This window comes from Pyrgilauda ruficollis, unplaced genomic scaffold (assembly GCF_017590135.1).
Source record: "Pyrgilauda ruficollis isolate IOZ18807 unplaced genomic scaffold, ASM1759013v1 scaffold66, whole genome shotgun sequence".
Lineage (NCBI taxonomy): Eukaryota > Metazoa > Chordata > Aves > Passeriformes > Passeridae > Pyrgilauda > Pyrgilauda ruficollis.
In genome coordinates this window covers 2,497,712-2,525,532 of record NW_024528377.1, presented here as the reverse complement: position 1 = coordinate 2,525,532, position 27,821 = coordinate 2,497,712, and the positions used below count along the sequence as shown (strand labels likewise).

Here is a 27,821-nt window from a genome sequence, read left to right as displayed (position 1 = left end):
GAAGTGGTAAGGAAGGGATTTAAGCTAAATCAATACACAACATACTTCAACTGATATGTGTCCAAAAAAGGCATTTGCATCAGCATAATGAAACGGTGCAAGATTTTCATGTAGACAAGGCTCAGAAGAAAATATAACTATATTATTCTTTGGGAATATCATGAACATGCCTTGTTTTGCCCTTGTCTGCTGTCAACACCTCCTCCACTGCCTCCAGGGGTCTGCTCCCCACTGCCTGACAGTTTTATTAACTATATCTTCCTGTCCTGTTTACCCTCAGGTACCCACTTGTTGGCAAGTTACACTTCTCTTTATCACCAAACCACCACCCCATTTGATGTAGTTCTCAAGAACTGTAGCTTCTTGCAGTTCTGCTAAGTTGAAAGGTTCCTCTTCAGGGTAGTTTCAACTTTATGTTCCCCAGATTTTCCCCTTTCCTCTATTAAAAATAAAAGTTACTCCAGCTTCAGAACACAACTGGCCGGGTTTTTCTCAGAACCCAAAATATATTCATTTCAGGCTTCTGGTGTGCCCAGTGCTGTGGAAAGGTCAGGCTGTGACTACTCCTTCTGGAAAGCTCATCTTTCTCCAGAGGGTGACATACAGTGCATGAGAAAAAGTGTAAAAAAGGCCATTTTGAGCAGCTACTTTCTCAGCCTTGCATGATATCCCAGCACTTCTTGAACTCACTGGCTTATACTAGAAAGTGGGGAATGTTCTTGGGAAGAAGGAAAAGGTCAATCCTTCCCCTTACTGTTCTTGGTTTGTCCCCCAGAGTCCAGCACAGCCAAGCCAACAATGGGATGCAGAGCTGAGGAATTTTCTCTCCCCATTTTGCTGAGCCACTGCTGCTGCACTGAGAGCTGCAGGGGAACACAGGGGATCTCTGGGGATGAGGAAACAGTGCTGAAATCACAACATGCAGCCATTCCCAGCGCACCAGGGCCAGCATGCAGAATAGGTTAGGCAGAGTTTGGTACTGCACTGGTAGAACAAAGAGCTGCTGGCAGACATTTGAACAAATGGCTCGTTTCCATGTTGAATCTATGGCAAACTTCCCAATGGAAGCAGCCTCTGGCTGCAAATGTGCACTCAACAACCCGGGTCTGTGCAGCACACTCTGCCTCTCACCAGCTGCACATGGCCCACAGTCCCCACAGGTAGCTGCAGTCAAAAACAAGCTGGAGCTGTTGAGCACAGAAGAGTGCTCCTAGGTGGAGTAAATCCAACTATACTAAATTTTAGATAGTCCTCATGCTTGTCCTCAGAGATAAATGTTCAAGGTAAGTGCCTTGTTAAGAGGAGGGAGAAAACAGACTTGATTTCCTCTCCACGTGCACAACAATGCTTAAAAGTGCAAGTTTTGGAACATCTTTGAGACAAGTGGTGAGCTGAAGCAGGAGAATGTCTCATACATTTCAGTGCAAAAGACAGCAGGGAAAAGGAAATTCTTTTTTGTGTCTTTAAGGATCAGATAAATCAGAAAATTGATGATAACTGGCTAATTTCCTCTTTAAACCCAGGTTTGTATCTTTTGAGTCCCTACCAGAAAATTTTCAAGTCTATTTATTACAAATGTAATCCACCTTTATTTTTTTTTCTTCTTATCCTTTTTTAGGAAAAGAGGCAGAGGAAGAGAGACTTTCCAACTTCTCATTATTACAAAATCTAAGGAATAAAATACCCAATTCAATCTGCTGAGTTAAGACACCTTTATTTTTTTTTTTCTTCTTATCCTTTTTTAGGAAAAGAGGCAGAGGAAGAGAGACTTTCCAACTTCTCATTATTACAAAATCTAAGGAATAAAATACCCAATTCAATCTGCTGAGTTAAGACTGAAGAAATGCAAAAGCTGTAGCCACACACAAGTTTAACTCTGCCCCCGTGTGTGCAAACATTAAAACACATCCATCCACCCTGGATCCTGCTCTGGTTTTGTGCTAAAGGGTGTGTTAGTTTGTGGCAGTAATAATATATGGCATCCACAATGACCATGAAACTACAGGATACCTTTTCTCTTCTACACTCACATGTCATTGCATTATTAAACTCCTTTATGACTGCACTGGCTGCTGAAAAAAACAAGCCATAGTGATATGCCTGCTGCCCACAATAATAAAACAGAAGAAGTGAAGAAAAGAAAAAAGACAGTTCTGAAATTTTACCAGAGCGATGATCCTGTTAAGACTGTGAAAAAACAGGGACTTAATTTTACTTCTCACATTTGGCATGCATGTCAACTTCCCTGTTCTACACCTTTCAGCTTGAGGAGTGGTTTCCAACACCTTTGGAAGGTGAAAAGGAACTCCTTCCTCTGCAACGTCACACTGAGGTTTCTCCAGCATCAGCACACAAGGTGACAAGGCTCCATCAAGGGGAGACCAGCCCAGGCCACCAGCACTGTGGTGGGGACACACTGCTCCAGCCAAGGGCTCAGCTCACACTCACACACCCAGCAGTGAGGGAGCAGCTCGGGATCAAGGGGCCTCTGCATCACACCCTACCCTGGGACTGGGCAGGAATGAAACCTGGGCCCTTTCACTGAATGAAACCTTCTCTCTCAGGAAATCTATGGGGGAACTGCAACAGGGTGTCAGAACACCTCAGCACATGGCACAAGAGAGACACAGGGGCAGGACAGGGCACTGCAGGAGCTGATCCCAGCAGAAACATCAGCCCGATCAGGACACACCTACCCTCAACCCTTATCTTTTGATAAGGGAAAGGTCCGCAGGGTGCACTGCTGCCACGCCAAGTAAATCACCTCGTCAAGTTTTAATTGATTTCTGCTTTCACATTAACCTTTGTGACTGGCTGTACAGGGAAAAAGCCACAGCCTTGTTTGCCGGATATGGGAGGACCCAGAGCACCAGTGACACCGCAGCACTGTCCCCTGCCCTGGCCAGTGACCACTGTGAAACCAGACAGGCAAGAGGCAGCTGTGGTGAGGCAACCAGGAGGGAGTGCAGGACCATGGCAACCTACGTGCAGCTAAACACCACTGCCAAGATGCCCCTCGTGGGGCTGGGCACCTGGAAGGTAAGAGCTACAGGTACTGCAGAGCTCCCAGGCACAAAACTGCAGTGCCCCTGCTGCAGCTCAGGAGAGCTGTCCTGGTGCCTGGGGCTCTGCTCTGCCTGGCTGGTGGGCTGAGAGTGAGTTGAAGTGGAGCTATAGATAAATGGCTGGAAGTTGATTTCCAACCCTGGAGTCCATGTTTATCACTGCAAGAAATAGTGTTCTTATAAAGGAAAAAGAACCTACCAACCTGGATTGGGAGGGAATTGCTTTCCCTAACATGGTTTCCCTGGTTTTATTTTGCTAGAATACAGGTCTTTAACAAGTACTGTTTTGAGATTCTTAATATTTATGCATTTTTCCAGTCTCCAGCTGGGCAAGTAAAAGCTGCAGTGATGGCTGCCATCGATGCCGGGTACCGCCACTTCGACTGTGCCTACGCATACCTGAACGAGAGTGAGGTTGGGGAAGGGATCCAGCAGAAAATCAAGGAAGGTGTTGTGAAAAGAGAAGACCTCTTTGTTGTCAGCAAGGTAAGGATCCAATGATCCTGCAGCCCGGAGCACAGCTGAGGGAATGCTTTGTGTGGAGTATTTTCCTAGCAGGAAGGTAAGTAATGGAGACAAACTTTATGCTGTAGGAAAAAGGAAATCAGAACAGCATTCAGGTCACTCCTGACACAAGCTTACAGCTTTACCCATGCTGTAGGGAGAGTTATGAAGGATACACTGTGTCTGTACCCTGCTGTGACCCAGCAGTCCTGGGGGATGGATAGATTGGTGCAAAAGAAGGGAAGCGGGAAAAGACAGAGGGGACCAGGTAGCCCCAAGCAAGGTAGTGATGCAGAGGTCAGAGACCACTCAGTGTCATTAGCAGCTTGCTAATGACACCCTGCTGATGCTACAGCACGGCAGAGCACACAGGCTGTCACTGCCTGATGCTTGTTCCAGCAGCTGGGCTCAGAGCACTGCCAAAGGGGTCTCCCTGCCATTGGAGGTGTCGTTCTGGGCACCCTGGGACAATGTCATCTGCTCAGCACGTGTCCCAGGGAAGGTGGGGTTGGTGGTTTTCTTTCTCATTACAAAAATCAGGCTACTTAGCTGGAATCTGGAGTTACTTTTTACCTAAGATTGGTGGCAACCACTCTTTGTGGCTTGTCTTACACCTTCTTGGCTTTGCCTGCTACATGCAGTGCAGAGTTCTGTGCACGCTCAGGAACAACACTCAGATACACCACTGCCTCTGAAAGCCCCCTGCTGCCAAGGCAGACCCTGGGGAAAAGGAGTGGCACAAATGATGGGTGAACTCATGGAACCAGAGACTGGCACACACTGCCCCCAGAGCCACAGGCCAGGCCCAGCCCAGAGCTTGCCACATCTGAAGAGCACGAGGATGGTCTCATTCCACATCATCTTCCAAAGAACAGGGAGCATTCCTGGGCTGTGCAGGACAGCACCCAAGAGCATTAACCAGGAGATCACAGTCTGCCCTGTTTTTGCCTCCAGCTGTGGTGCACCTTCCATGAGAAGCCTCTGGTGAAGGGAGCCTGCCAGAAGACTCTTGCCAAGCTGAAGTTGGATTACCTGGATCTCTACCTCATCACTGGCCTTTTGGCTACAAGGTACAGCAGCAGCAGGTCTCATTCCTGTGAGAGCTCCTCAGCAGTGCCAGGAGCACTTGCAGCACCTCTGCTGCTGCAGAAAGAGCCCGTGCCTGCTGTGCCAGCACTGCCCCAGTGCTGCCCACCCTGCTCTGCTGTGCCCTGATCTGTGCCCAGAGCGCTGCCTGCACAGCGTCCTCTGCCCTCCTGATAACGGAGAGGCAGCAACAAGGTCAGGCCCCTGGCTGCAAGCAAAAGCTGTGCCTCTTTCCCTTTCCTGTACAAACCCAAGGTGTGCTCTGCTGAAAGAAAAGCCCCTGGGACAGAGGGGTGCAGTTTGCTGCCTGACAGGAATTCTTTCCTCTGCAGGTTGCAGAATCACACGGTGCAAGTAAACACCTCCATTTCCCATTTCTCTCTTTAATCACCAAATCCTTAATACAGTACAGACTGAGCTGGCCTTGCCTGTAGGAGCCTTAGTGTTGTTTCACAGGCTTTGGATTTCAAAAAGATACCTGTCAAAATCTCTGTTCTACCTTATGCTCTTGAGCTCAACTCCATTCCTCCAATATTGTTTTGGTTAGCTTTATGTGGACAAAGTTGTCAAGTGAAACTGCACAATATTGTGGCATTTAGATAATTCCAATAATTCAAAATACTTTGGCCATACTGTTTAGTTACAGGCTAATTTTTCTAATACAGCAATTTCAACAGTGAGCCTCCCCATGGGACATCTGTCAGCAGATGCACTCCAGTATAAATGTCTGGGTTCACAGGGCCAAAGTCAATCCTCCACAGAGCTTTTTAAAAAAACTGTTAATTGAATAATACTTGAAGTGAACTCATGTGAGACTCCAGAATATTGTTCTATAAGTTAACCACTTCCCTTGATGCACTTTGTGGCTCATCACTTCAGAGGGTCCAGTAGAAACATCTGTCTTTACTGGGATAGTAGATGACAAAAATGCATGAACTAAGAAGTGACTGAAGAACTAGTTAAGTTAGGGTGAGAATTACTTGATTTTTTTTTTAATGCAGTATTAGCTTTAGCTCCTTACATCCCTGTTGGGTGACTTTACACAGCTAAATAACTTCTGTGTCTCAGCTGAAGTTATTTCAAGCCTTTTCTCTCTCTCTAACAGGCTGGAGAGGAATTGTTTCCCAAAGATGACAAAGGCATGGCCATACCCAGCAACAGTGATCTCCTACAGACGTGGGAGGTAAGTTCAGCCAGAGCAGAAGAGGAATGTCCTCTGTCCTCATCAGTCTTTGCCATGCTTCCATTACCTTCAGCAGTCACAGAACTGTTGTCTTGTTCACACAAAATTAGCTGGGAGGAACATAAGGCAGTACAAAATAGCTTTTCATCATGAGCATGCTTAATCCTTCCCTGGTTATTCCTGTTCTCTGAATGTCTTACTTGCCTGGAGCTGCACAAGCACTTCCAGTGGAGCTGCACACCAGACTGAAGCTAGACTGTGGAACAATAAGAATTGCACAATTATTATCACCACAGTTCTTGTGCCTTTCTTGAATTGCTCAAACAAATTTCACAGAAATAAAGACATTTTAGGTTGAGATCTGGCCTACAATGTGTGTGACAGCCCTCCAATGCTTGCACAACAGTGGATTACTGAGCATCATCATTCTCCTCATGCAACTCAGTGTGAATTTCTACACACTCAGGGAATGAGAATTTGGGCTTGGGTGAGATGGCATTAATGTGCCAGCACCTGCTTTTCCCTCAGAGAACTTTGCAACTTTAAACAGTTCTTTTGTGCTGCTTGTGGTGGGAAACAAGTCACATTAGGAAGAACATTATCATGAGCTGCCTTGCACACTGGATGATGATTTTGCTATTTTAGGCCATGGAGGAGCTGGTGGACTGTGGACTGGTAAAAGCCATTGGATTCTCCAACTTCAACCATGAGCAGATTGAAAGGATCCTGAACAAGCCAGGACTGAAGCACAAGCCTGTAAATGTCCAGGTGAGCTGCAAAGTGACTGCAGGTGACTGCATTTGTGGGATTATAAATTCCATTTACATTCCATTTACAGTGGAATGAGGAGATGGGAAAAGGGTGAACAGAGAAGACACAGCATGTACTTTAAATCCCTCTCTATGGATATTTCAGAGTACAGCACTTGGATACTCCATTTTTTTAATTTTTATTTTATCACCTTGCTTAACCACTGTTTAAAGATGTTGGAGAACTTCCCTGAAAACAGCCTTTCTGGAATAATAAAGAAGGCAGAGATGAGCTTTGTGAAATGTCCCCCAGCAAAAACTGTATAAGCACTTTGTATCAAATAGCTGATTTAATATAATAAGGATGGGTATTGTCATGCAAGCCACTGTCAAATTAGGGAAAAAAGCAGCCTCTAATTGAACTAGGAGATAACTTATGGAGCACAACAATATTGCAGCAGTTCTGCCACTGTCAGGCTCTTTGTTTTTGTGTTGGCAGATTGAATCTCATCCATACCTCACCCAGGAGAAGCTGATCAAGTACTGCCAGTCCAAAGGGCTGGCTGTGACTGCATATTGTCCCCTTGGCTCTCCTGACAGACCATGGTAAATTTGCTCTGCAATCTGCCAGGGAGTTGGTGAGGGCACTGAGACTACACATACACCACTCATTTCTTATTTAAACACCTATCTCTGTTGCTGTGCTGAATCTTTCTGTGGAGGTTTCTTGCCACTGATTTGTTCTCTCTGTGTAGGGCTAAGCCCGGGGATCCTTCCCTTCTGGATGACCCCAAGATCAAGGAGATTGCAGCCAAGCACAACAAAACCCCAGCACAGGTGGGTACTCCTTCCCAATGAATTGGAAACTCTTTCCCTTCCCCATGAATTGTGCCACTCCTCTGATTTTTCCCTAACAATGCAGATTTTTTTTATGATATTCCCTCCAGGACACACTATTAACTCTTAGGCCATCAAAAAGATTCTCGAGCACCTTCAGATGTCACGTCCCCTCTCAAGTCCTCTTGCAGAGAATGTCAACCTTGCACAGACTGCTAAAATCCTAGGTGCAAACAATAGGAGTGGTCTGGCCCAAACCTGGATGGGAAGGGAGGTTTCCTGTGAGGCTCCACCACTTCCCTCTCTGCTCTCCAGGCAGTGCAGCCTGGACTGCAGGGACAGGGATGGTTTGAAATGCAGCTCTGCAGAAATGGGTACAGCTCAGGGAAAAAGCTGTTGGAAAAGGAGGAGGGATTGAGTTGTCTCTTTTTGCAGGTTCTCCTTCGCTTCCAGATCCAGAGAAATGTGATTGCGATTCCCAAATCCGTCACCCCACAGCGCATTGTGGAGAACTTCCAGGTGAGGGATCAGGAGTGAGCAGGGGCTGCCCCTCAGGGATGGCTGGGCAGTGATCCTTTATCACCCTTGCCATGGCCTCCTGCAGCAGGAGGGCTGGGCTCTTCCTTCTTCCTGCTTAATTTACATTTTACCTGCATAACTACACTTCACTGAGTGTTAACCCAGGCCTAATTCTTGAGAGTTTAATCAGAAATCCTTACATGATATCATTCCCTGTTCCATGGATGGATGAGCAGGCACAGCTTGCTTGGAATCCCCACTCAGCAACATGCCAGAAACATCTCACCTAGAATCAGCAATGTTCATAAAATAATCCCTCGTGTCCATAAAACAAGTTGTTCTTCATAATTCAGTGGTCCATGTGTGAAAGTGCATTCTCCAGTGTGGAGCTATTTCTCTTAGGTTTGTTCAAAGAAGTGATTTCCACTTTTATCTCTAATTAGGTGTTTGACTTTGAACTGACTAAAGAGGAGATGGCAACTATTCTGACCTTCAACAGAAACTGGAGGATCTGTGAAATGAACGTGTAAGTGATGCCCCTTGTTTTCTTCTAAATCTTAAATCCTGAATATTCTTTACAAGGAATTTTGTGTCACAGCTTCTAGGTAACACGGAATTCAATTTTTTTAAAAATTACACCAACTCAAACTCCAAGTGGTTTGTACCAAAAAAATAACATTTTCAGGACAGGGCTTAATGTTTTCACTTTAAAAACAAAACAAAAAAAATTAAAGCAAACTACATTCTAATTTTTAATTCTGAGTTTTCAGGAAACTCTCTTGAATTACAAAAAAATGGGACGTTCAACTCATCTCTCTGTATATGAGAGAAAGGAGAACATGTATCTCTACCTATTCTTGCTGTAACTCTGTGATGCAGATCTCTTGGTGGCTCTTCCATGCACACAATATATCTCTAAATCACATTTAAATCATGGGTGAAAATAACACTCCCACTTTCATTTCTTTCAGGTCCAAAAATCTCAAGGAATACCCTTTCCATGCAGAATACTGAAGGTGCTTTTAACATGGCCTTCATTAGACCTCTGGTGTCATCTCCCCTGGTGCTGCCAGTGAAGACATGGCATGTTTATCCCACAACATTTGGGGTTTTTGGAAGAAAGAAATAATGTTTTCTACAGCACCACTATTCACTGGTTGCCTTCAGTCTTGCATCAGCAGAAACCAGATGTTGACAAACACACCCCACAGATCCACAATTTGATCAGTGGTGTCACACATTTTAAATAAAATGAACTTTAAAATGCAAAAAACCTAATTGGTGGAAAGTTTTCTGTCTACTGTAGGAAAAACACAAAACCCTCCCACCCAGAGATGCACTGAGGGGTGGGTTGCAGTCACCTGCACTGTGGGGACACAGATCCTGCCTGGGACACTCAGCATTTTCCCCTGCCATCCTTCAGCACCCCTCTTGTCCCCCCCTCACCAGCCACAGCCCTGTTTTTCATAGACAAATACAAGAATTATCACAGATCTTCAGGAAAAAAAATAATGAGAAGACACAGAGAGATTGGTGGGACCTCAGAGGATGCCCCTGGCTTGATCTGAACTCACTGCAAGAAAGAGGCCAATGTCTTAAAATCAGATTAAATCTCTACCCCCATTTTATTCCTGCCTTAACAAGCATCTGAAAGCTGAACCAATGCACACCATTCAGCAATGTAAACTTTCTGTTCCAACATACACTCTTTTCTCGAAGGCCCTGCCATCATCTGACAAGCCCAGCCACACCTTCAGGACAGAAATTGTCACCTCACAGGAACTGGCACGGTCTGGGCAAGGCAGACAAAGCAAAACACAAAACCTTCTGCCCAAAATCCTCTCCTAAAACACCAAGGTGACTCTCAGAGCATGCCTTGGGAAAAACAAGCACCAGCCTTCACAGGAGAACATCAGCTCACAGAAGAAAGTAGAGAAAGAACAAATTGCATTTCTCAGCCCTGCTCTCCTGTGTGGTGAAACTGCAACACCACATCCTGCAGAGGACAGCTGACAGCACTGCCAGAAACCTGGGGCAAGATTAGGGAAAACTGTATCTTGTCTTCTTTCAGTTAAATCAAGCAGGGAAATCACACCATTGCATATATTTCAGATTTATGTTCGTACCTGAAGGAATTCTCCGAGCACAAGCAAACAGCGAAGCCTCCCAAGCAGCCCTGACAGGCTGTTATGGAGCACTTGGAGGATCCTGTTGATAAATTCATTTCTTTTTCACTGCGCTTTTAACACGTCATCCACACAGCGTTATTTTGCCTCTCCGAAATTGCAAAGTCAGTTTCTAAAGTGAAATTAAAAGGCCGCCTGCTGTTTATTTGTACACTTTTGTGTTTCCTTCTGAAGTACGGTCTGCGCCTCCCTGAGGGCAGAGGGACGAGGCGATCATTGTGACATTCGCTGTAAACTCAGCGTCATTCAGTAGCTCGGAAAACACACTAAAAGACGCTTTCCCTCAGCATTTAAAAGGAAGCGATTTGTACTGATCATTTCCGAAATCACTCGCAAACTCACCCCAAAGTGAAACTGTTTGTCCCATGTTGGTGTCACTCTGAGGGAACCGAGCGGGCGCCACAACACCGGGGACATGGCACAAGGAGGACGGACACCCCGTGGCACAGGGACGCTGATCCCCGCAGGATCCGGGCCGGCACGCCCCTGCACTCAGCCTTTATCTTTCCGTAAGGTATTTCGCCCTTCTCCAGGGGGAACGCCCGGAGCGCGCCCGGGCTCCCTCCCACACGGGCTGCCCCTCACTGCATCTCCCATGGCCGCCCGGCGGGCCCCATTGGCTGCCGGCTCCGCTGCTGATTGGCTATCGCGGCGGGCTGGCGCGGAGCCGGGGGCGCTGATTGGTTGGCGCGGCGGGCTCGCGCGGGGCGGCGGCGCTGATTGGCCGCGGGCGCGAGGGGAACCATGGCGGGCATGGTGGGGTACGTGCGGCTCGGGGCCGCCAGCGCGCCGCTCATGGGGCTGGGCACATGGAAGGTGAGGCCGGCGCCGCGCTGCGGGACGGGGAAGCAGCTGAGAATCCTTCACCGAGACCTCTCCTGCCCTTTTTCCCTTTAGTCCCCCCCAGGGAAGGTGACAGCTGCGGTGACGGCTGCCATCGATGCCGGGTACCGCCACTTCGACTGTGCCTATGTGTACCAGAATGAGAACGAAGTTGGGGAAGGGATCCAGCAGAAAATCAAGGAAGGCGTTGTGAAGCGAGAGGATCTCTTTGTCGTCAGTAAGGTATGGCTCAGATGGTCATGGATTATGGACGCGCTGGTTTTACCTGTGCGAGGAACATCTAACATTTAACGTGGTTAAACGCCGTAGCACTGGAGAAGTTTGTAATGCCAATGAGTTAATTCCTGCTGCCGTTCTCTTGTTTCCTGCGCTGCCACACAGCCCACACCTCGCTGCAGGTGAAGAGCACAGAGCAGGCCTGATTCCACACCCCATTCCAAAGAACAGGGAGCATTCCTGGGCTGTGCAGGAGAGCATTAACCAGGAGGTCACAGTCTGTTTTTGTCTCCAGCTGTGGTGCACCTTCCACGAGAAGCCTCTGGTGAAGGGAGCCTGCCAGAAGACTCTTGCAGACCTGAAGCTGGGTTACCTGGATCTCTACCTTGTCCACTGGCCTTTTGGCTTCAAGGTACAGGAGCAGCAACGCCCTTAACTTTGTTTCTTGTGGCTGGCTTAACAGCCCAACAATTGTTCTGGCTGACAAAGACAATGACATGCCTGTTATCTGTGCCAGCACTGCTCTGGTGCTCAGCTTCGTTCTGTGTGACTCAGGCTCTTGGTCTCTGCTCCAGAGGCAGTTGTTTTCCTACCCCTTTGATCCTGGGAATGATGGCAATCTGACTCAAATCTAGAGAAACTAGAGGCAGCTCTCCCAACTCCAAGCATAAAACATTTCTCTTTCCTTTTCTCTTGTGAATCCAGTGTGTGTTAATCTCAAAATCACCCCTTGTGGGAAGGAGGGTTGCTTTTTGCTGCTTCTCTGCAGTTTTCCTTTGTGTGCTGCAGAATCAGAGAGCAAAAGAAAGCATTTCTGTTTTCCATTTCTCTCTTTAATCACCAAGTCCTTCATGCAGTACAGATTGAGCTGGCCTTGCTTGTAGAAGCCTTAAGTGTTGTTCCACTGAGACAGGAATTTAAAAGGTGAAGTGTCTGTGAGAGTGTTTAGGCCCCCCAAAATCAGAGAAGGAGTTGATGTCTGAGTTTGAATATTTCTAGTCACAGCCTTTCTATCCTCTCTCAGTCTGATCCCTCCCCATTCTACCTGTTGCCTTTGAGATGCTCATCTTTTTTGCATGCTTTATTTTAACTTTATGTGAACAGGGCCATGAAAATGAAGCTGTCTCATGGTGACAGCAGCAAACAGCTGCTAAACACAGTTCAGTCCTGGCATCTTTTCATAACTTGTAACAGAGGCTCTTCCAACTTTCCCAGTGCTGGTGTCTTTGCACTGAGCATTGTCATGGAAGAACTGTCAGTGCACACCAGAGCTCTTTTCGAAAGGTAGATCTGGTGTTGTGTAGACCAAAGTGTTGATGCCGCCCTGGAAAAAGAACAAAACAGTTCTTGCTAAGTGGGAACTAAAGAACAGCCCCTGAAGGGAGCACTGTGAGACTGGAGGCTGCAGCTTGGACTGGTTTGCTTCCCTGTGGGTGTTTGGGTGAGCCATCACTTCCAGGGTCCAGCAGAAAAACCTGTTCTACGGGGAATGGTCACTGGCAAAAATGCCTTAAATTCCTTCCACTTCTCAGGAAGGAATGACTGAGTGTAGACAAGAATCAGCATTCTTGCTCTAGAAGTTTAAGATACTGTAGTTGAGAGCACTCAAGTGGACTTGTCAAGAGATTTTCAAGCACTTTCTCTCTCACTGACAGGCAGGAGAGGAGCTGTTCCCTGTAGATGACAAAGGCATGGCTATCCCCAGCAACACAGATATCCTGCAGACATGGGAGGTGAGTTCATCCCAAGTGGAAGAGTCACTCATCTTCCTCAGCAGTGGTGTTGGCTTCAGCAGCTGCAGGATGTTCAGCCATGGATGCAAAATTAGTTGGAAAGAACTCACGGAAGCACACAGTTTTAAAAATGTGCTTTTAAAGATGTGCTTCCCATGAAGACAAACAGAGCATGTCAGGAAAAAATGTGTTCAGTCATGTCTTGTACACTGCCTGCTGACTGTGCTCCCCCTTCTGCCAGGCCATGGAGGAGCTGGTGGATGCTGGCCTGGTAAAAGCCATTGGAATCTCCAACTTCAACCGTGAGCAGATTGAAAGAATCTTGAACAAGCCAGGACTGAAGCACAAACCTGTAAATAATCAGGTGAGCTGCAAAGTGACTGCAGGGGAATACTTCTCAGGGATTATAAAGTTCTGATTACAGTTGAATGAGGAGGTGGAAAAAGGAAGAACAAAGTAGACAAAACATGTACTTTAAATCCCTCTCTCTGGACATTTCTTCATACAGACAGAACCAGAATATTTCCTTTTTGTCTCATCTTGTTGAAACTTTGGAGTGTTTTCCTAGGAACCATTCTCTCTGGAGGCATGAAGAATCCACATATGAGGGATCATTCTGACATAATGACTGACTCTTACAAAGCCTCTCAGAAAAAAATCCAAAAAGCACATAAAAAGTCAGTCTAAAAGTTGGTGCCCTATAGAATTACAGTCTTGTATTGTCACACAGGCCACCTGCAGGGTGGGGTGAAGTCAACCTATAATTAGGAAAGTAGGATTCAGAAAAACCTCTGGAGCAAGGGAAGACTACAGTAGTTTTACAGCCCTCAGTCTATGCTTCTGTGTTGGCAGATTGAGTGTCACCCATACCTTTCCCAGGAGAAGCTGATTGACTACTGCCACTCCAAAGGGATCACTGTGACAGCATACTGTCCCCTCGGACGTCCTGACGGGTAATTTCCAAGTGGGTTCATGTGATTTATGGCTAACTGAGTAATGGGGCAGGTGTATATATATATATTTTTTTTATTTTATTTTATTAATGGGGCTAGATAGAATCTTTCTTAAGTGATTCTGTGTTGTTTCATCCTTTTCTCCCCCACTTTGTCTAGTTCTAAGCCAGAGGCACCTTCCCTTCTGGATGACCCCAAGATCAAGGAGATTGCAGCCAAGCACAACAAAACCCCAGCACAGGTGGGTAGGTGCCAGACAGTGGATACCCCTTCCTGTAACACAGCAATTTAGGAAACTATGTCTGAAGAGAGGGAACAGCCTCTGTGGTGTTACCTGTGAACAGTGCTGCCTTTTTGTCTTGTTAAAAAGCAGTGCAGGCTGTCCGTTCTGTGGCCTGCTACTAACTCTGGCCATCAATCAAGAACATTTTCTTGACTCATCTTCAGTTGTCACATCTCAAGTCCTTTTGAAGAAATGAAAGCCTTGTATATAGTGCAAAACTTCTGGATGCTAAGAAAAGGAATTGACAAAACCAGAATGGAAAGAAGACCTTCCATGGGGGCTTCCAGCACTTCCCTCTCTGCTCTCCAGGCAGTGCAGCCTGGACTGCAGGGACAGGGATGGTTTGAAATGCAGCTCTGCAGAAATGGGTACAGCTCAGGGAAAAAGCTGTTGGAAAAGGAGGAGGGATTGAGTTGTCTCTTTTTGCAGGTTCTCCTTCGCTTCCAGATCCAGAGAAATGTGATTGCGATTCCCAAATCCGTCACCCCACAGCGCATTGTGGAGAACTTCCAGGTGAGGGATCAGGAGTGAGCAGGGGCTGCCCCTCAGGGATGGCTGGGCAGTGATCCTTTATCACCCTTGCCATGGCCTCCTGCAGCAGGAGGGCTGGGCTCTTTTTGTCTGCCTGGAAGTCAGGGCTACAGTGAAAACTACAGTGAAGAATAGACAGAGCTGTTGGAAACAGTGTGCTGATAAAACTATCAGGCACTTTACACTTTACATCCTGTTCTTCTGTTTCTTCCCTCTGCCTGGGAAGTAGAGTCTGGAAAATCCAAAGATACTTCTTTTCATTTCTGTGTTTCATGAATCCATCACTTGTACCCAGCATCCTTTCTGATATGAACTTGTTCTTTAATCTCGTGAATCTTGCTTCGTTTTGATTTGATTTGTTCAAAGAAGTTAAATCCAGCTGGTTTTCTCTTTTTAGGTGTTTGACTTTGAACTGACTAAAGAGGAGATGGCCACCCTTCTTAGCTTAAACAGAAACTGGAGGATCTGTCCAATGGTCACGTAAGTGACAGTTTGTGTCCTTCAAACTCTTACATTTTCAATGACCTTTATCCTGATCTCACGGGAACTGGTATAGCTGTTCAAACTGGGTATATTTTGAATTCTGAAATAATTTTGGGGATGAAGCATCTGTTGTTCTACTTCCACTTTATTGACTGAAAGGCGAGGATAAGTCATGCTGTGTATTCATTGTGAATCCATTCTCCAGGAAATTTTGTATGTCTGGAATTCCAAAATGAGAGTTCTAGTTGATAATTTTGGCTGTGTCCATATGGGAGAAACGAGCACTAGGCAGTTTTAAACTAATTTCATAATTTTTTTCTGTGGGGTATTATAAATTGATGTCAGCTCTTACACAGGTGGTTGTGGTGGGGAATGACCATCTCTTGTGCAGTACAAAGCACAGCTGCTTGCAGGTGTGCACCAAGACAGGAACTCTTGGCTGCAAGGCCACAGAAACTGCTGCTGTCTCTGTAAGCAATGTGAATTTTAACTCTGTATCTAGAAAATAACATGGTCCCACCACTGTTCAGAGCCTGAATTACAGAAAAAGGCTGGAACTTGTTGGTCCTGTAGGATGTTTCTATACTATCAAGTCTCTTAAGTTCACTCTGCAGTTACTCAGTTCAGAGCCTCTTTTGAAGGCTCCTCTGTACACCCACTGTTGTTCTATATAGCAGTTATTTTAGCCTTGAGTAATCTTTCCTCTTTGATTTCCTCCAGGTGCAAAAATCACAAGGAGTACCCTTTCAATGCAGAATACTGAAGATGTTTTTTTTTCCTGCCCTCTCTCAGGCCCCCGGGGTCTAATGAGCTTCTACCATTGCCTCAAATTGTGCACTATGTAGCTGACACACTGTATCCCTCTTCCCAGCAAAGGCACAGGATATGTGTTCAGTGACTTTGGGCTTTCTTCTTTGGTGGAAGGAAATTGTACAATTGTTCTGAAGAACAAAATGTGGGCTATGATAATTCTCATTACATGAGTGTCTCTGCATGGGTGAAATAGCAAAGGAGAAAACAGAAGAGGGAACTAGCAATTGATTTTTATCTGCTGTCTTGCATCAGCACCACTTAAGGCTTCAGGGTTAAGGATATGTAAGTGCAGGAGAAAAATCCATCCTGAATAATCACATAATCACTGCCTGAAGGTAAAAGACAAAATTAACTTCTAGAGTACAGCCCAAAGCTTTCTGGGAAATAAGAATACATGAGAGAAGTGTCCAGACCTAGAGATGAATAGCAACTCATACTGGGCCTTATTTCAGTTCCTTTTTTACAGGCTGAAACTATACAGAGATTGATGTTTAATTTCATTCTTGACTAAAATAAAAATATTTGAATTACTGCTGGTTTGGAAGTTTTATTCTAATGTTAAAATTAACAAACCAAGAAGCTTGCATTAACAATGTAATTGGAAATAATCATCCCTTTTCAATTTTCAGTTATGTCACAAGAGCATTGAGATCTTGTCTTGATCAAAAGTTGAATAATTTGGTATAACAAGCATTGTCACAATGCTGAAAAGAACAGTTGAACAGGATGAGCCTTAGTATGGACTGTGGGTCAAAAAGCACAGGAGACCAACACCTGAAACTGCTGGAAAACTCTGCATTGTTATCATTGTGGGCTCATTTGGTTGGTAGCCAGTGCTGGTATCTGGCTATTAAAAGCCCAGAGTAACAGACTGGGGGAGAGGGGAGATCAGCAGTGTTAGGCAGGTGTCTGGCACAGCACAGAAGCAGAGGGTGCCTGGTGGAAGTGGGAGATGTTAGTGCTGAGCTGCTGCCCAGAGCCTGCCTCTGGAGCAGTGTTGTGCTCCCTTCAGGCTGTGCTGGGTCACTGGGACAGGTCTCTGCTCACTGTAACCATGTGAATGAGTGAAGGATTCCCTGGCACAGCCTCTCCCTCCTGGTGGAGGGTGCAGGTGGGCCTGGCTGGGCAGTGCTAGCACAGCTGGGAGTGCTGTGACTGTGTGGCACTTCAGGTGTCCGCGTGTGCCTCGGGCTGCCGGGCACGGGGCACCTGCAGAACATCTGCGTTCTGATCCCTAACATCCACACCAGAACAAGCTGTGGGCTCTCACAAAGGCATGTGGAGTTTCAGCTGTGTCTTGAGAACTGAGTGGTCAAGAGACTTCACTTGATCAACAAAAAATATCTTTTGTGAAGGTTAATAGTATTAGGGCCCAATGCTGACTGACTTAGTGCTCGTGCTGTACTGTGTTTAACTCAGTGTGCAGTGGGTGAATTCACAGGACAAGCTTGAGCTACTTGCATTGTACATCACTGGGTTGTAGGTGTGAGTGCATGGATGAAAAGTGCTTGGCAGATGACAGAAAGGCTGAGACACTGAATATCACAGGAGCATCAAGAACTTACTGTGATTAGGAGTTAAAACAACTGGATATAATGAACCATGACTGACCACTTGGCACAGACAAGAATTGTGGGAGGAGTCTTGGTACCTATGGTGTGAAAGTGCCAGGAGAACAATAACTGGAAGTTCTGGAAAGCTCTGTGGTGAAAGTGTGCACTGCTCTGGCTGTGCTGATATCGATCCAGTTTTACAAGCCCTCAATAAAACAGACTGTGGGGAAACATGACTACACCCATGCAGATATCCAAAATGATGAGGACACGAGGTGTAAGAGCATGTGTTGGTGCTGAGCCACTGCCCAGACCCTGACACAGGTCAGGGTTGAGTGCTGAATGTCCCCCAGGTGAGGCCACCCTGACTCACTGGAGTATTTTATGAGGGGCACGCACTATTATACATCATTAATATTTCCAGGTATCATTCTCCTGTCTCTTTATCGCCCATAGCTCATATGTACCAAGACTCCTTCAGTACATATGTCACATTCTCTCTGCCAGGCTTTTCCTTCATTGATGAACTTGGTGAATCCAGTTTTGCACTATCACATTGTCTGGTGTTCCCTTACCCCATGACAGATGCAAAAAGAACTTGGCCTTTGTGTGTGATTAAAAAGAAAGAAGCTTTTGTTCTCAAATAAGGTGTGAAAAAAACTTGTGCTTTTGGCTTGAGCATTTTGGTTATGGGAGACAGGACAATGGACCTCGGATATATTACAATAAATGGAAACCTTCTGCCCAAAATCCTTTCTAAGACAGAGACCTCTCAGTTAAAAAACCATTGGGGAAAAACCCCCAGGCTAGGATGGCAGCAGACCTCTCATGCAAACAGCTTGGTTTTAACACTGTTCTCCTAATATCACAATCTTTCCATTGATTTCATTGTCCCCCGAACAAAACCCCAGGAGTCTGAGCGTGCTCAGAGCAGCTCTACAGAGAAGGAATCCAGAGGGGAAATAAAAAGTAAAAGGCAAACACTGTGTTACATAACTATTTTGTGATGTAAACTGAAACATCACATCCTGCTGAGGATGGCTGATGGTACTGACAAAAAACAGGAGGATTACAGAGACAAACTATTGCCTGCCCTCAGGTAAGCAGGGCAGAAAAAGAGCAAAAGCAGCTGGGCATCTGCAGTGGGAAAGGCACACAGAGAAAAATGCACTATTATACTGCCAACTGAATGATTCTCCAAGCACAGGCATTCAGCAAAGTTTCAACACAACATCTACTATTCTTCAGCAGCTTTCAGAAAACATTTTAAAAGAAGCCTCTCCCAACACTAAAAATAACACCCTTCTTTAAAATAACTACAACGGAGACCACTTCTCCTCTCCTGTCACCACAAACACCATCCCACCTGCGGAGGGAGCCCCGAGCCCACGCTGCGGCCGCGGCAGCAGCAGCGCTGGCCCGGCCCGGCCCGGCCCGCTGTCCCCCGGGCTGCGGGGCCGGGGCTGTCCCGGGCGGGCGGGGCCGGGGCCGGGCTGGGCACGGCTCTGCCATCGTTAAAGGGCTCGGCGGGCGGCACTCCCGGGCAGCATTCCCGGCTGGAGCCATGGCCACCTGCGTGCAGCTCTACACCGGGGCCAGCATGCCGCTCCTGGGGCTGGGCACATGGAAGGTAACGGGGACAGCGATCGCTCGCTCTCACAGCGGCGGGGTCCGCGCCCGGTGCCACCTCCTGCGGAGGGGTCCGGAGCGCTCGGGGGTGGGCAGGGAGCGGGGACAGCTCGGCTCGGTGACACGTCCCCTGTGCCATCCCCGCCATCCCGCCCGGGATGCTGCTGGGGATGCCCGGTGCCTCCGGTGGTCTCCGCAGGCACAGCCCCGGCGCTGCTTTAGAAGCTGCGTTCCCCGCCGTGCCCTCCGTCCCCGCCGTCCCCGCCGTCCCCCTCCTGCCGCGGGGGAGAGGTGACCCTTGGGTGTCCCCAGCCTGGGAGAGGCGGCGGCTCCGTCCCTCCCGTAGCCGCCAGGGATGTGCGGACCCCATCCATCCATCCATCCATCCATCCATCCATCCATCCATCCATCCATCCATCCATCCATCCCTCCCCTGCTATCCCGACCAGGCTCCCGCGGCTCCCCGGGCCCCTCTCCCTGCCCCTTCCCGTGCCACTGCACTGGAGCACTTCCCTGCTGCTTCCTTGCTGTGTAATCTGGGCGAGGTCCCCGGGAATCATCCGATAACAAGGTATGGCTTTAGAAGAGCATTCATGCGTTTTGAGCAAGTTCTGACAAAGAGGTTTGCACTGTTGTTACGATGACTACAAAACCACTGATCTACACAATGCCTAGAAACAAACATTGCTGGATTTGTGTGAACAAGATATGCCAACATTTCCTTGTGCACGGCTCTTACACACCCTTGCAGGGTACAGAACACATAGAATTGCACACCTCCTCTGTCTCTGAAGGAAGCAGCTGACATAAAAGTTCCAATTACAGGTGGGATGTGCCCCAGGACAAGCTGGGCTAGAGCACAGTGCAACACTCCAAAGTGATGTGGATGACTAAGGTGTAGACCACTGCCCTCCCCATAGAACTAAAATTCTCCCAGCTGGGCCATTTGACTGTTTCTCTTCTTAGATACAGCACTGGGAAGTGAGGAGCATTGAGCAAGAGGCACTGTAGAGCTCCCTGGCACAAAACTTGGTTTCCCCAGGTCCATCTCTGGCAGTGCTGGGTGCTCTCCTCTACCTGGCTGTTGGCTGAGCGTGCTTGGGACTGGACTTAGAATAAATGGCTAGAGGCTGGCTTCAAACCCAGCAGCCTGCATTTGTGAGATGATGAGTGCTTTAAGAACATGGCATGGAAAAACTCTACTTAAACCCCCATTGTATGTGTTTCTTTAGTTGCTAGATAACTAAGAAATGGCCTGTATGCTTTGATTTGGGATCTTCTTAACCTGCTTTTTCCAGTCTGGAGCTGGGCAGGTGAAAGCTGCAGTGATGGCTGCCATCGATGCCGGGTACCGCCACTTCGACTGTGCCTATGTGTACCAGAATGAGAATGAGATTGGGGAAGGGATCCAGCAGAAAATCAAGGAAGGTGTTGTGAAAAGAGAAGACCTCTTTGTTGTCAGCAAGGTAAGGTGACCTAGGACTCAGGGGAAAGCTCTGCATATGCATGAAGGGAAATGCAGTGTAGTGGGGAAAGGTTGTGTGCTATAGTGTGGAGTAATTAGGAGAATAGTTCAGGCCCATACTTGGTAGAATCTTCTTTTTTGTCACTGTATTTTGTAGAGCATTATCTAAGATGTGTTCCACATTCTCCATTTGCATGGGACTGTTCAAAATACATGTTAGGCAGAAATGGTCCCAGAAAGTGTGCTAGTTTTTTTTCCGTCTTCAGGAAAGACCTTTCACCCAGGAGGTCACAATCCTTGTGACCTTGTTTTTTTTTCTAGCTGTGGTCCACTTTTCATGAGAAGCATCTGGTGAAGGGAGCCTGCCAGAAGACTCTTGCCAAGCTGAAGTTGGATTACCTGGATCTCTACCTCATCACTGGCCTTTTGGCTACAAGGTACAGCAGCAGCAGGTCTCATTCCTGTGAGAGCTCCTCAGCAGTGCCAGGAGCACTTGCAGCACCTCTGCTGCTGCAGAAAGAGCCCGTGCCTGCTGTGCCAGCACTGCCCCAGTGCTGCCCACCCTGCTCTGCTGTGCCCTGATCTGTGCCCAGAGCGCTGCCTGCACAGCGTCCTCTGCCCTCCTGATAACGGAGAGGCAGCAACAAGGTCAGGCCCCTGGCTGCAAGACTGACTCATGCTGCTTTACTTTGGGCTAAATCATGCTTTTCTGCTTTGAGGGAAGGAAGGATGTACTTCGCTGCCTGACAGAAATTCTTTCCTCTGCGTGTTCCAGAATCACAGAACAAGAGAATGTTTCTGTCTTCCATTTCTTTCTTTAATCACTGAGTCCGTAATACAGTAGAGATTGAGCTGACATTTTGCTCTAGGAGCCTTAAAGTTGTTCCACAGACCTTGGATTTCAAAAGGTGAGACTTTCTGACATCCATGTCAGAAGTACATGAAATACATCTCATCCTTCATGTACTTCAAAGGATCTGATGTCTCAGTCTGTGTCTAGTCTTGGCTTTTTCTTTCTGCTGCAGACAGGTTAAGGCCTCCATCCTATCTGTTGCTCTTGAGCTTGTCAACTGTTTGTCACACTTGCAAAGCTGTCATGGTTAGTTTTATGTGAACAAAGAGCTTGAGTAAAAGCGTCATGGCATAATACTCTGACAGCAGCACACTGGATGTGGAGATGTGGGGTTCTATTTCTGAGTTGGTACATCTGGGGTGTTCTGATTTGCCACCAACTTAAGCTGAGGCTCCCCTCACAGGACACCCATGTGTTTACATAAAACCTTCTTCAGTAGATGTGGCTCAGCTTAAACCTGACTTAAATGTTCCTGGGACCTTAACAGATGCTTCAATAAAACCTACTCCAGTTCTCCCTTAAAGGAATAGTAGAGGACTACAGGAAGCTTGTTTGTTCCACAATAAACAAGTCAAGTGTTTATCTGTATGTGTTTTAGTGAGTCACCATTTGCTTGGTCTGGGAGATACATTTGACATTCCTAGTAGGAATGATTCTGCATCATTATTACTAAGAATAACTGCTGGCAAAATTACCAGGAACAATGTAGACAAATATTAATTTTTTCTGTACTAGTAGCTAGGGCCATCATGGTCTTCAGTTGTCTTGGTATTAACTCACCAATAAAAATAATGGTTTAAATATTTAATTTTTTTTCACTGACAGGCAGGAGAGGAGCTGTTTCCTGCAGATGACAAAGGCATGGCTATACCCAGCAACACAGATTTTCTAGACACATGGGAGGTAAGTTCAGCCATGGTGGGAAATCATGTATTGTATTGCTGGCAGCCTTTTCCATGCTTTCATTGCCTTCAGCAGCCACAAAGTTCTTATGTATTTATTGCCCCATATGCAATGTAGCTTTTCAATAAATTAGGTTGGGATCATACCCACAACCTGCACTACAGCCCTCTGGTACTGGCTCAAGAACACATCATTAATTATCCTTATTTCCCACGTGAAAATAACTGAGAGTGAATTTCTGCCATCTCAAGAAAGGAGCCCTTGGTGAGATGGAAGACACAAACACACCAGAGGTCACTCTCCCCCAAGAGACAATCTTTGCAGCTCCAAACAGTTGTCTTTCCTTGCCCATGAAGGGAAATGAAGCCACACAAGGAATAATTCCTTCAGGGCCTGTCTTGTACACTGGTGCTGACTGTGCTCCCCTTTCTGCCAGGCCATGGAGGAGCTGGTGGATGCTGGCATGGTAAAAGCCATTGGAGTCTCCAACTTCTGACCTGAAACTGGATTACCTGGACCTGTACCTCATGCACTGGCCCCTGGGGTTCAAGGTACAGTAGCAGCAGGGCCCTTGGTTTTCTCTCCTGTGAGAGCTCCTCAGCAGTGCCAGGAGCACTTGCAGCACCTCTGCTGCTGCAGAAAGAGCCCGTGCCTGCTGTGCCAGCACTGCCCCAGTGCTGCCCACCCTGCTCTGCTGTGCCCTGATCTGTGCCCAGAGCGCTGCCTGCACAGCGTCCTCTGCCCTCCTGATAACGGAGAGGCAGCAACAAGGTCAGGCCCCTGGCTGCAAGCTTTGCAGCTCCAAACAGTTGTCTTTCCTTGCCCATGAAGGGAAATGAAGCCACACAAGGAATAATTCCTTCAGGGCCTGTCTTGTACACTGGTGCTGACTGTGCTCCCCTTTCTGCCAGGCCATGGAGGAGCTGGTGGATGCTGGCATGGTAAAAGCCATTGGAGTCTCCAACTTCAACCGTGAGCAGATTGAAAGAATCTTGAACAAGCCAGGACTGAAGTACAAACCTGCAAATGTCCAGGTGAGCTGCCAAGTGACTGCAGGTTTTGTGGGATTATAAAGATCCAATTAGAGTTGCATGAGGAGATGCAAACAGGAAGAACAAAGCGGACACAGCACAATTACAGTCTGTGATTATCTCTGAGTACACATAAAGGTGCTGTAGATCTGTGTTCTGATAGGGAATGTAGTTGTGGTACACAAATTAGAACAATAATTTCTTAAAATACTTGTTCTGTTATTAGTAATGGCATCAATCTGTTATTAATAGCAGATAATTGTTCACAAAACATGTGTTTTTTGTCATGCAGGAATCCACAATCCAGTCACCCAGTTGGAAAGGGAGGTCAGTTTTAACTTCTGTACAGAAGCAGCACTTACTGGCACACTAGTGGCTTCCTGGTGTCTACCCTGATTTATGTAAAATAAAAATAAAAGGGTTTTATACACATACATATATATTAAAAAAATCAGTTTTTGTCTGCATAGAGCAGCCACTGCCCCTTTGTATGCAGGAGCTGCAGAAGTTTATCCCAGCAAGGGGTCTTGGACAGACTCAGACATCTCTTACAGTTCTGAATTCAGAACTTCTTGCATATTCACTAAGAGTACTGAGTTCCCTCAGTCTGCAAAGCCTGCCAGTCCTTCCTCTGCATGTAGTTACAAAAAAAAAAAAAAAAAAAAAGAGCATGCTGAAAGGATAAAAAAGCATCTTTTTCCTAACATACAGCACATGAGAAAGGGGCACCAATTCATGAGAAAGGGAGCTTTTATGTCTAGAACTGACAGGGGGGCAGAACAGAGCAGATGCAGCATGTCCTTCTCATCCCACTCCACATTATTGCTGAGTATACAAGGCATTGGGGTTTCCAATATTTGCTAAGCAACTGCTTAGAAATCTGAGGAGGCCCTCAGAACATGCCAAAGAACCCAGAGGTGAGCCTTATGAAATGCTCCTTCCCCAGAGCAAAGACCTAGAGGTACAAGAAATGTCACTGTAGAAGCAGGTGAATAATACTTTGCAAAGAGAGGCCCATGAGGACAAAGAGCAGCCTTTAAGAGCATTAGGAGCTAATCCCTGCAGTGAGTTACAGCTGGATTCTATCAGTCTCTGTACTCTTCTGCTGGCAGATTGAATGCAATCCATACCTCACCCAGGAGAAGCTGGTGAACTACTGCCAATCCAAAGGGATTGCTGTGACAGCATACAGCCCCCTTGGCTCTCCTGACAGACCGTGGTAAGGCTGCTTTGCAATTTGTGAGGGAGCTGTCATGGATAACGCTTGGAGCACTGAGACACTGACTGTACTATTAGACATTGATCTCAAAACAGACTTCTGCTGTTATCTCTCCACTGTGTAGGGCTAAGCCAGAGGATCCTTCCCTTCTGGATGACCCCAAGATCAAGGAAATTGCAGCCAAGCACAACAAATCCACAGCCCAGGTACGTGGATGCCAGACTGTGGGTACCACTTCCTGTAACACAGGAGAGCTAATGACAATGGAGAGGACAGGCTGGCTCTTTGTCAGCAGTGCAGGGTCTGTTTTCTGTGAGGTCTGCAATGCACACTCCTCAGGTGTGCTCTGACTATCATCATGAAACATTTTCTTGTCCTGTCTTCAAGTGCTGGAATGTTTGAGTCTTCATCTCAAGTCCTCTTGCAGAGAATGAAATCTTGATAGAAGTCTGGGAGAGCAGGAAGGCTTGACTAGCCCAAACCTGGATGGGAAAGGAGACCTTTTCTGTGAGGCTCCACCACTTCCCTCTCTGCTCTTCAGGCAGTGTTGTATTGCACTAAATAGTTATTTACTTGTTTTGCACTGGGTTCTGTATTATTGCACAGATAACCAGGGCTGCAGGGACAGGAATGACTGGAAACAGGGATAACAGCTGTTGGAACAGCTCTGCTTCCTCCAGAGCTAGAGGAATGATTCAGATGTCTGTCCTTGCAGGTTCTCCTTCGCTTCCAGATCCAGAGAAATGTGGCTGTGATTCCCAAATCTGTCACCCCACAGCGCATTGCAGAGAACTTCAAGGTGAGGGATCAGGAGTGAGCAGGGGCTGCCCCTCAGGGATGGCTTGGCAAGGGAAAAGATCCTTTATCATTCTTCCCTGCTCAGGCAAGAACACCAGGCTTTTAGTCTGTTTACACACTTTACTAAGGGCTAAACTTAAGGGTACACTTGGAGAGCAGGAATGAACCAAGTCTTTTTAATTATGCAGATAATTCTAGCAGCCACTTTCTGTGGTGTCTTGTATTCTGCAGACTGGAGATGAATTGCCACATGGTTTTTCCCTGGCACTTGAGTGCAGCAGCACACCACAAAAGGCTTATGTAGAGCAAGCAGTGTTAAGAAAACAGTTGTTTGTTTAACAAACCATGCTGCTCTATTGTTAATTCAGTGGTCTTTGACTGCAACTGGTCATTGGGATTTCAAAAAGCCTAGACAGATTAAATGACACATGGAAATCTTGTAGATGTGCCTTTGGAATAGGACAGAAAGATGCATCTCTCACAAGTGGCAGATGCAAGAGCCTGCCAAGTGCCCTGCAACAGCTGGCATGTGTAATTACAACTTTGGATTAATTTTTCTATTCCCTCTGCCAGTGCATTCTTGGTGATACAGAGATGCCTTTTTCATGAAGTAGTCATGTCTTCTAACCAGCTACCCTCCCTTGCAGACTTGTTCTTTATTTTTGTGGATTTTGCTTACAGCTTCTGGTTTATTCAAAGAAGTGATTCCAAGCTGTTTCTCTTTTCAGGTGTTTGACTTCAAATTGACCAAAGAGGAGATGGCAACTATTTTCAGCTTTAACAGAAACTGGAGAGTCTATACAATGAGCATGTAAGTGGTAGCATTCAGTATTCTTCTCCAAACCCATAAGTTAAAAATACTACATACTCAGAGGTTTTACATCTAAATACTGCCTAGAATGCCAAGAGCCTGAATGATGAAGTAATTGGGATGTTGCAAGTACACAAAAAAGACATACTATAGAGGAAAACAAATCTAGACTGAACCCATCCTTCAATTACAGAGTTCAGATCCCACCTTGGTGGCTTCTTTAAGCAAAACTAAAAAGGAAAATTATGACTAAAAGGAAGTATTCTATTCCCTGCAGGGGCAAAACTCACAAGGACTACCCATTCAATGCAGAATACTGAAGATGCTCATATCTTGCCCTCCTTCAGAACTTGGTCTGATACCCTTCCTATCAATTTCTCTGACTTTCTTATTGCATTTCTCCTCCTGCAGCCAGTGAAGTCACAGCATATGTATTCAGTGATCATCTTTTGTTTATTCTATCTGAAAGAAACAGTAAAGTTGCACCAAAAGAATAAAATGGCTGTAATAATTTTCTGTCAAAATGTGGATTGGGTAATCCACATTGAGCGAGGGAGAGACTTTGAACTACACATTCACATTTTTAATTTCTCTTGTTTCAACACAACAGGCTGAAGAGGATAGTTGGCAGTTATGGGAGAAAAATCTGAGAAATGTGAACTAAAGGACAGCAGTTTAATCACTCCAGGAGTAACTGAGAAAGGAGATTTTCCTACTTAGGAAAAAAAAAAAATCAAAAACCAACTCCATAAGCAGAATACTGCCGACCACGCACCTGTGTGTTTTCTCAGCCAGGTTTCCTCCTGAGCTTGTGGCTTTTCCTTGGGACAGGGCACATTCCCCTTTCCCTGCGGGCAGCAGAGGGCGGCCATCCCTCAGCCACCCGCGCTGTCCCCTGCCGGCAGTGCAGGGACGTCCCTGATGTCACACAGCTCGGGGTCTGGCTGCTGGCACGGGGAGCTCAGCCCCCAAAGTGCCAGCATCCCCTCTGGCCCTGTCAGCCAAATTCTCCCGGCACCCAATGCCCCTCTGGCTCCATCCACCTCCCCTTCAGCCCAGCCACCATCTGCCACTGCCCTTGGCCCCACAGCCCCAGGTGACATCAGGAGCTATTTGCTTTTGGGGCTGTGTCACCTTTCCGGTCCCAACGCCTGGGCAGGCGGCCAAACACATCATGAAGTTGCGCACTGGGTTTCAAGGCAAAAGATCAAAACCTTGGGTGAAGAAAATGAGCACCTTAAGGACTTCTTAACAAATTTTCCACTTTCAGTTCATGAAAATGTAATCCAAGAACGTTTGCTTTGCAGCTTCCTAAAGGCAGCAATCCATAAAACCTGTAATCCCCAGGCTAAGGTGAGACTTAGCTCTGCTGAGATCAAATACACATTTTTATTGAACAATAAAGGTACAATGTTACTATGACGAAGAAGTTTGGAGCACTGTCTTTTTAGAGAATAACCTTCTCCAGCATGGGTTACCCAGTGCCCATAGAGCCTTCAGTGGTTTCCTTGTTCAAGCATAACTCACCCACCAGCTGCAGTCCCCTTGGAATTAAGTCCTTTCAGCATGGATCTC

General features: G+C 46.6%; 4 protein-coding genes across 9 annotated transcripts in view; 3 read left to right on the top strand and 1 right to left on the bottom strand.

The window, feature by feature from the left end:
* Nucleotides 1-10,729, bottom strand: part of BPGM (bisphosphoglycerate mutase) — a 30,750-nt gene extending 20,021 nt beyond the window's left edge. For 5 of the 6 annotated variants that reach the window (XM_041484444.1, XM_041484442.1, XM_041484447.1 and 2 more), the window contains exon 1: nucleotides 10,472-10,729. The gene's annotated coding sequence lies outside the window, so the exon portion shown is untranslated. Of the gene's footprint in view, nucleotides 1-10,467 lie in introns of all 6 variants that reach the window. The other variant, XM_041484446.1, reaches the window with a different exon arrangement.
* LOC121362702 (aldo-keto reductase family 1 member B7-like) lies at nucleotides 2,974-8,957 on the top strand. The gene is given in 11 exon segments (XM_041484440.1): nucleotides 2,974-3,039; nucleotides 3,384-3,551; nucleotides 4,524-4,614; nucleotides 4,617-4,639; nucleotides 5,761-5,838; nucleotides 6,484-6,606; nucleotides 7,087-7,193; nucleotides 7,343-7,424; nucleotides 7,860-7,943; nucleotides 8,387-8,469; nucleotides 8,915-8,957. Coding segments are annotated over 11 exon segments (948 nt in total).
* Nucleotides 10,730-10,849: 120 nt separating the features above from the next.
* On the top strand, nucleotides 10,850-16,515 carry LOC121362701 (aldo-keto reductase family 1 member B1-like). The gene is made up of 10 exons (XM_041484439.1): nucleotides 10,850-10,945; nucleotides 11,027-11,194; nucleotides 11,484-11,600; nucleotides 12,844-12,921; nucleotides 13,163-13,285; nucleotides 13,774-13,874; nucleotides 14,034-14,115; nucleotides 14,587-14,670; nucleotides 15,086-15,168; nucleotides 15,892-16,515. The coding sequence occupies exons 1-10, from the start codon at nucleotides 10,874-10,876 to the stop codon at nucleotides 15,932-15,934; spliced, it is 951 nt and encodes a 316-aa protein (XP_041340373.1). The 5' UTR covers nucleotides 10,850-10,873; the 3' UTR covers nucleotides 15,935-16,515.
* Nucleotides 16,516-19,010: 2,495 nt separating this feature from the next.
* On the top strand, nucleotides 19,011-27,614 carry LOC121362700 (aldo-keto reductase family 1 member B1-like). Its single transcript, XM_041484438.1, is given in 11 exon segments — nucleotides 19,011-19,167; nucleotides 20,465-20,632; nucleotides 20,953-21,043; nucleotides 21,046-21,068; nucleotides 22,310-22,387; nucleotides 23,299-23,421; nucleotides 24,531-24,637; nucleotides 24,762-24,843; nucleotides 25,353-25,436; nucleotides 26,164-26,246; nucleotides 26,524-27,614. Coding segments are annotated over 11 exon segments (948 nt in total). The 5' UTR covers nucleotides 19,011-19,101; the 3' UTR covers nucleotides 26,567-27,614.
* Nucleotides 27,615-27,821: the final 207 nt, after the last annotated feature.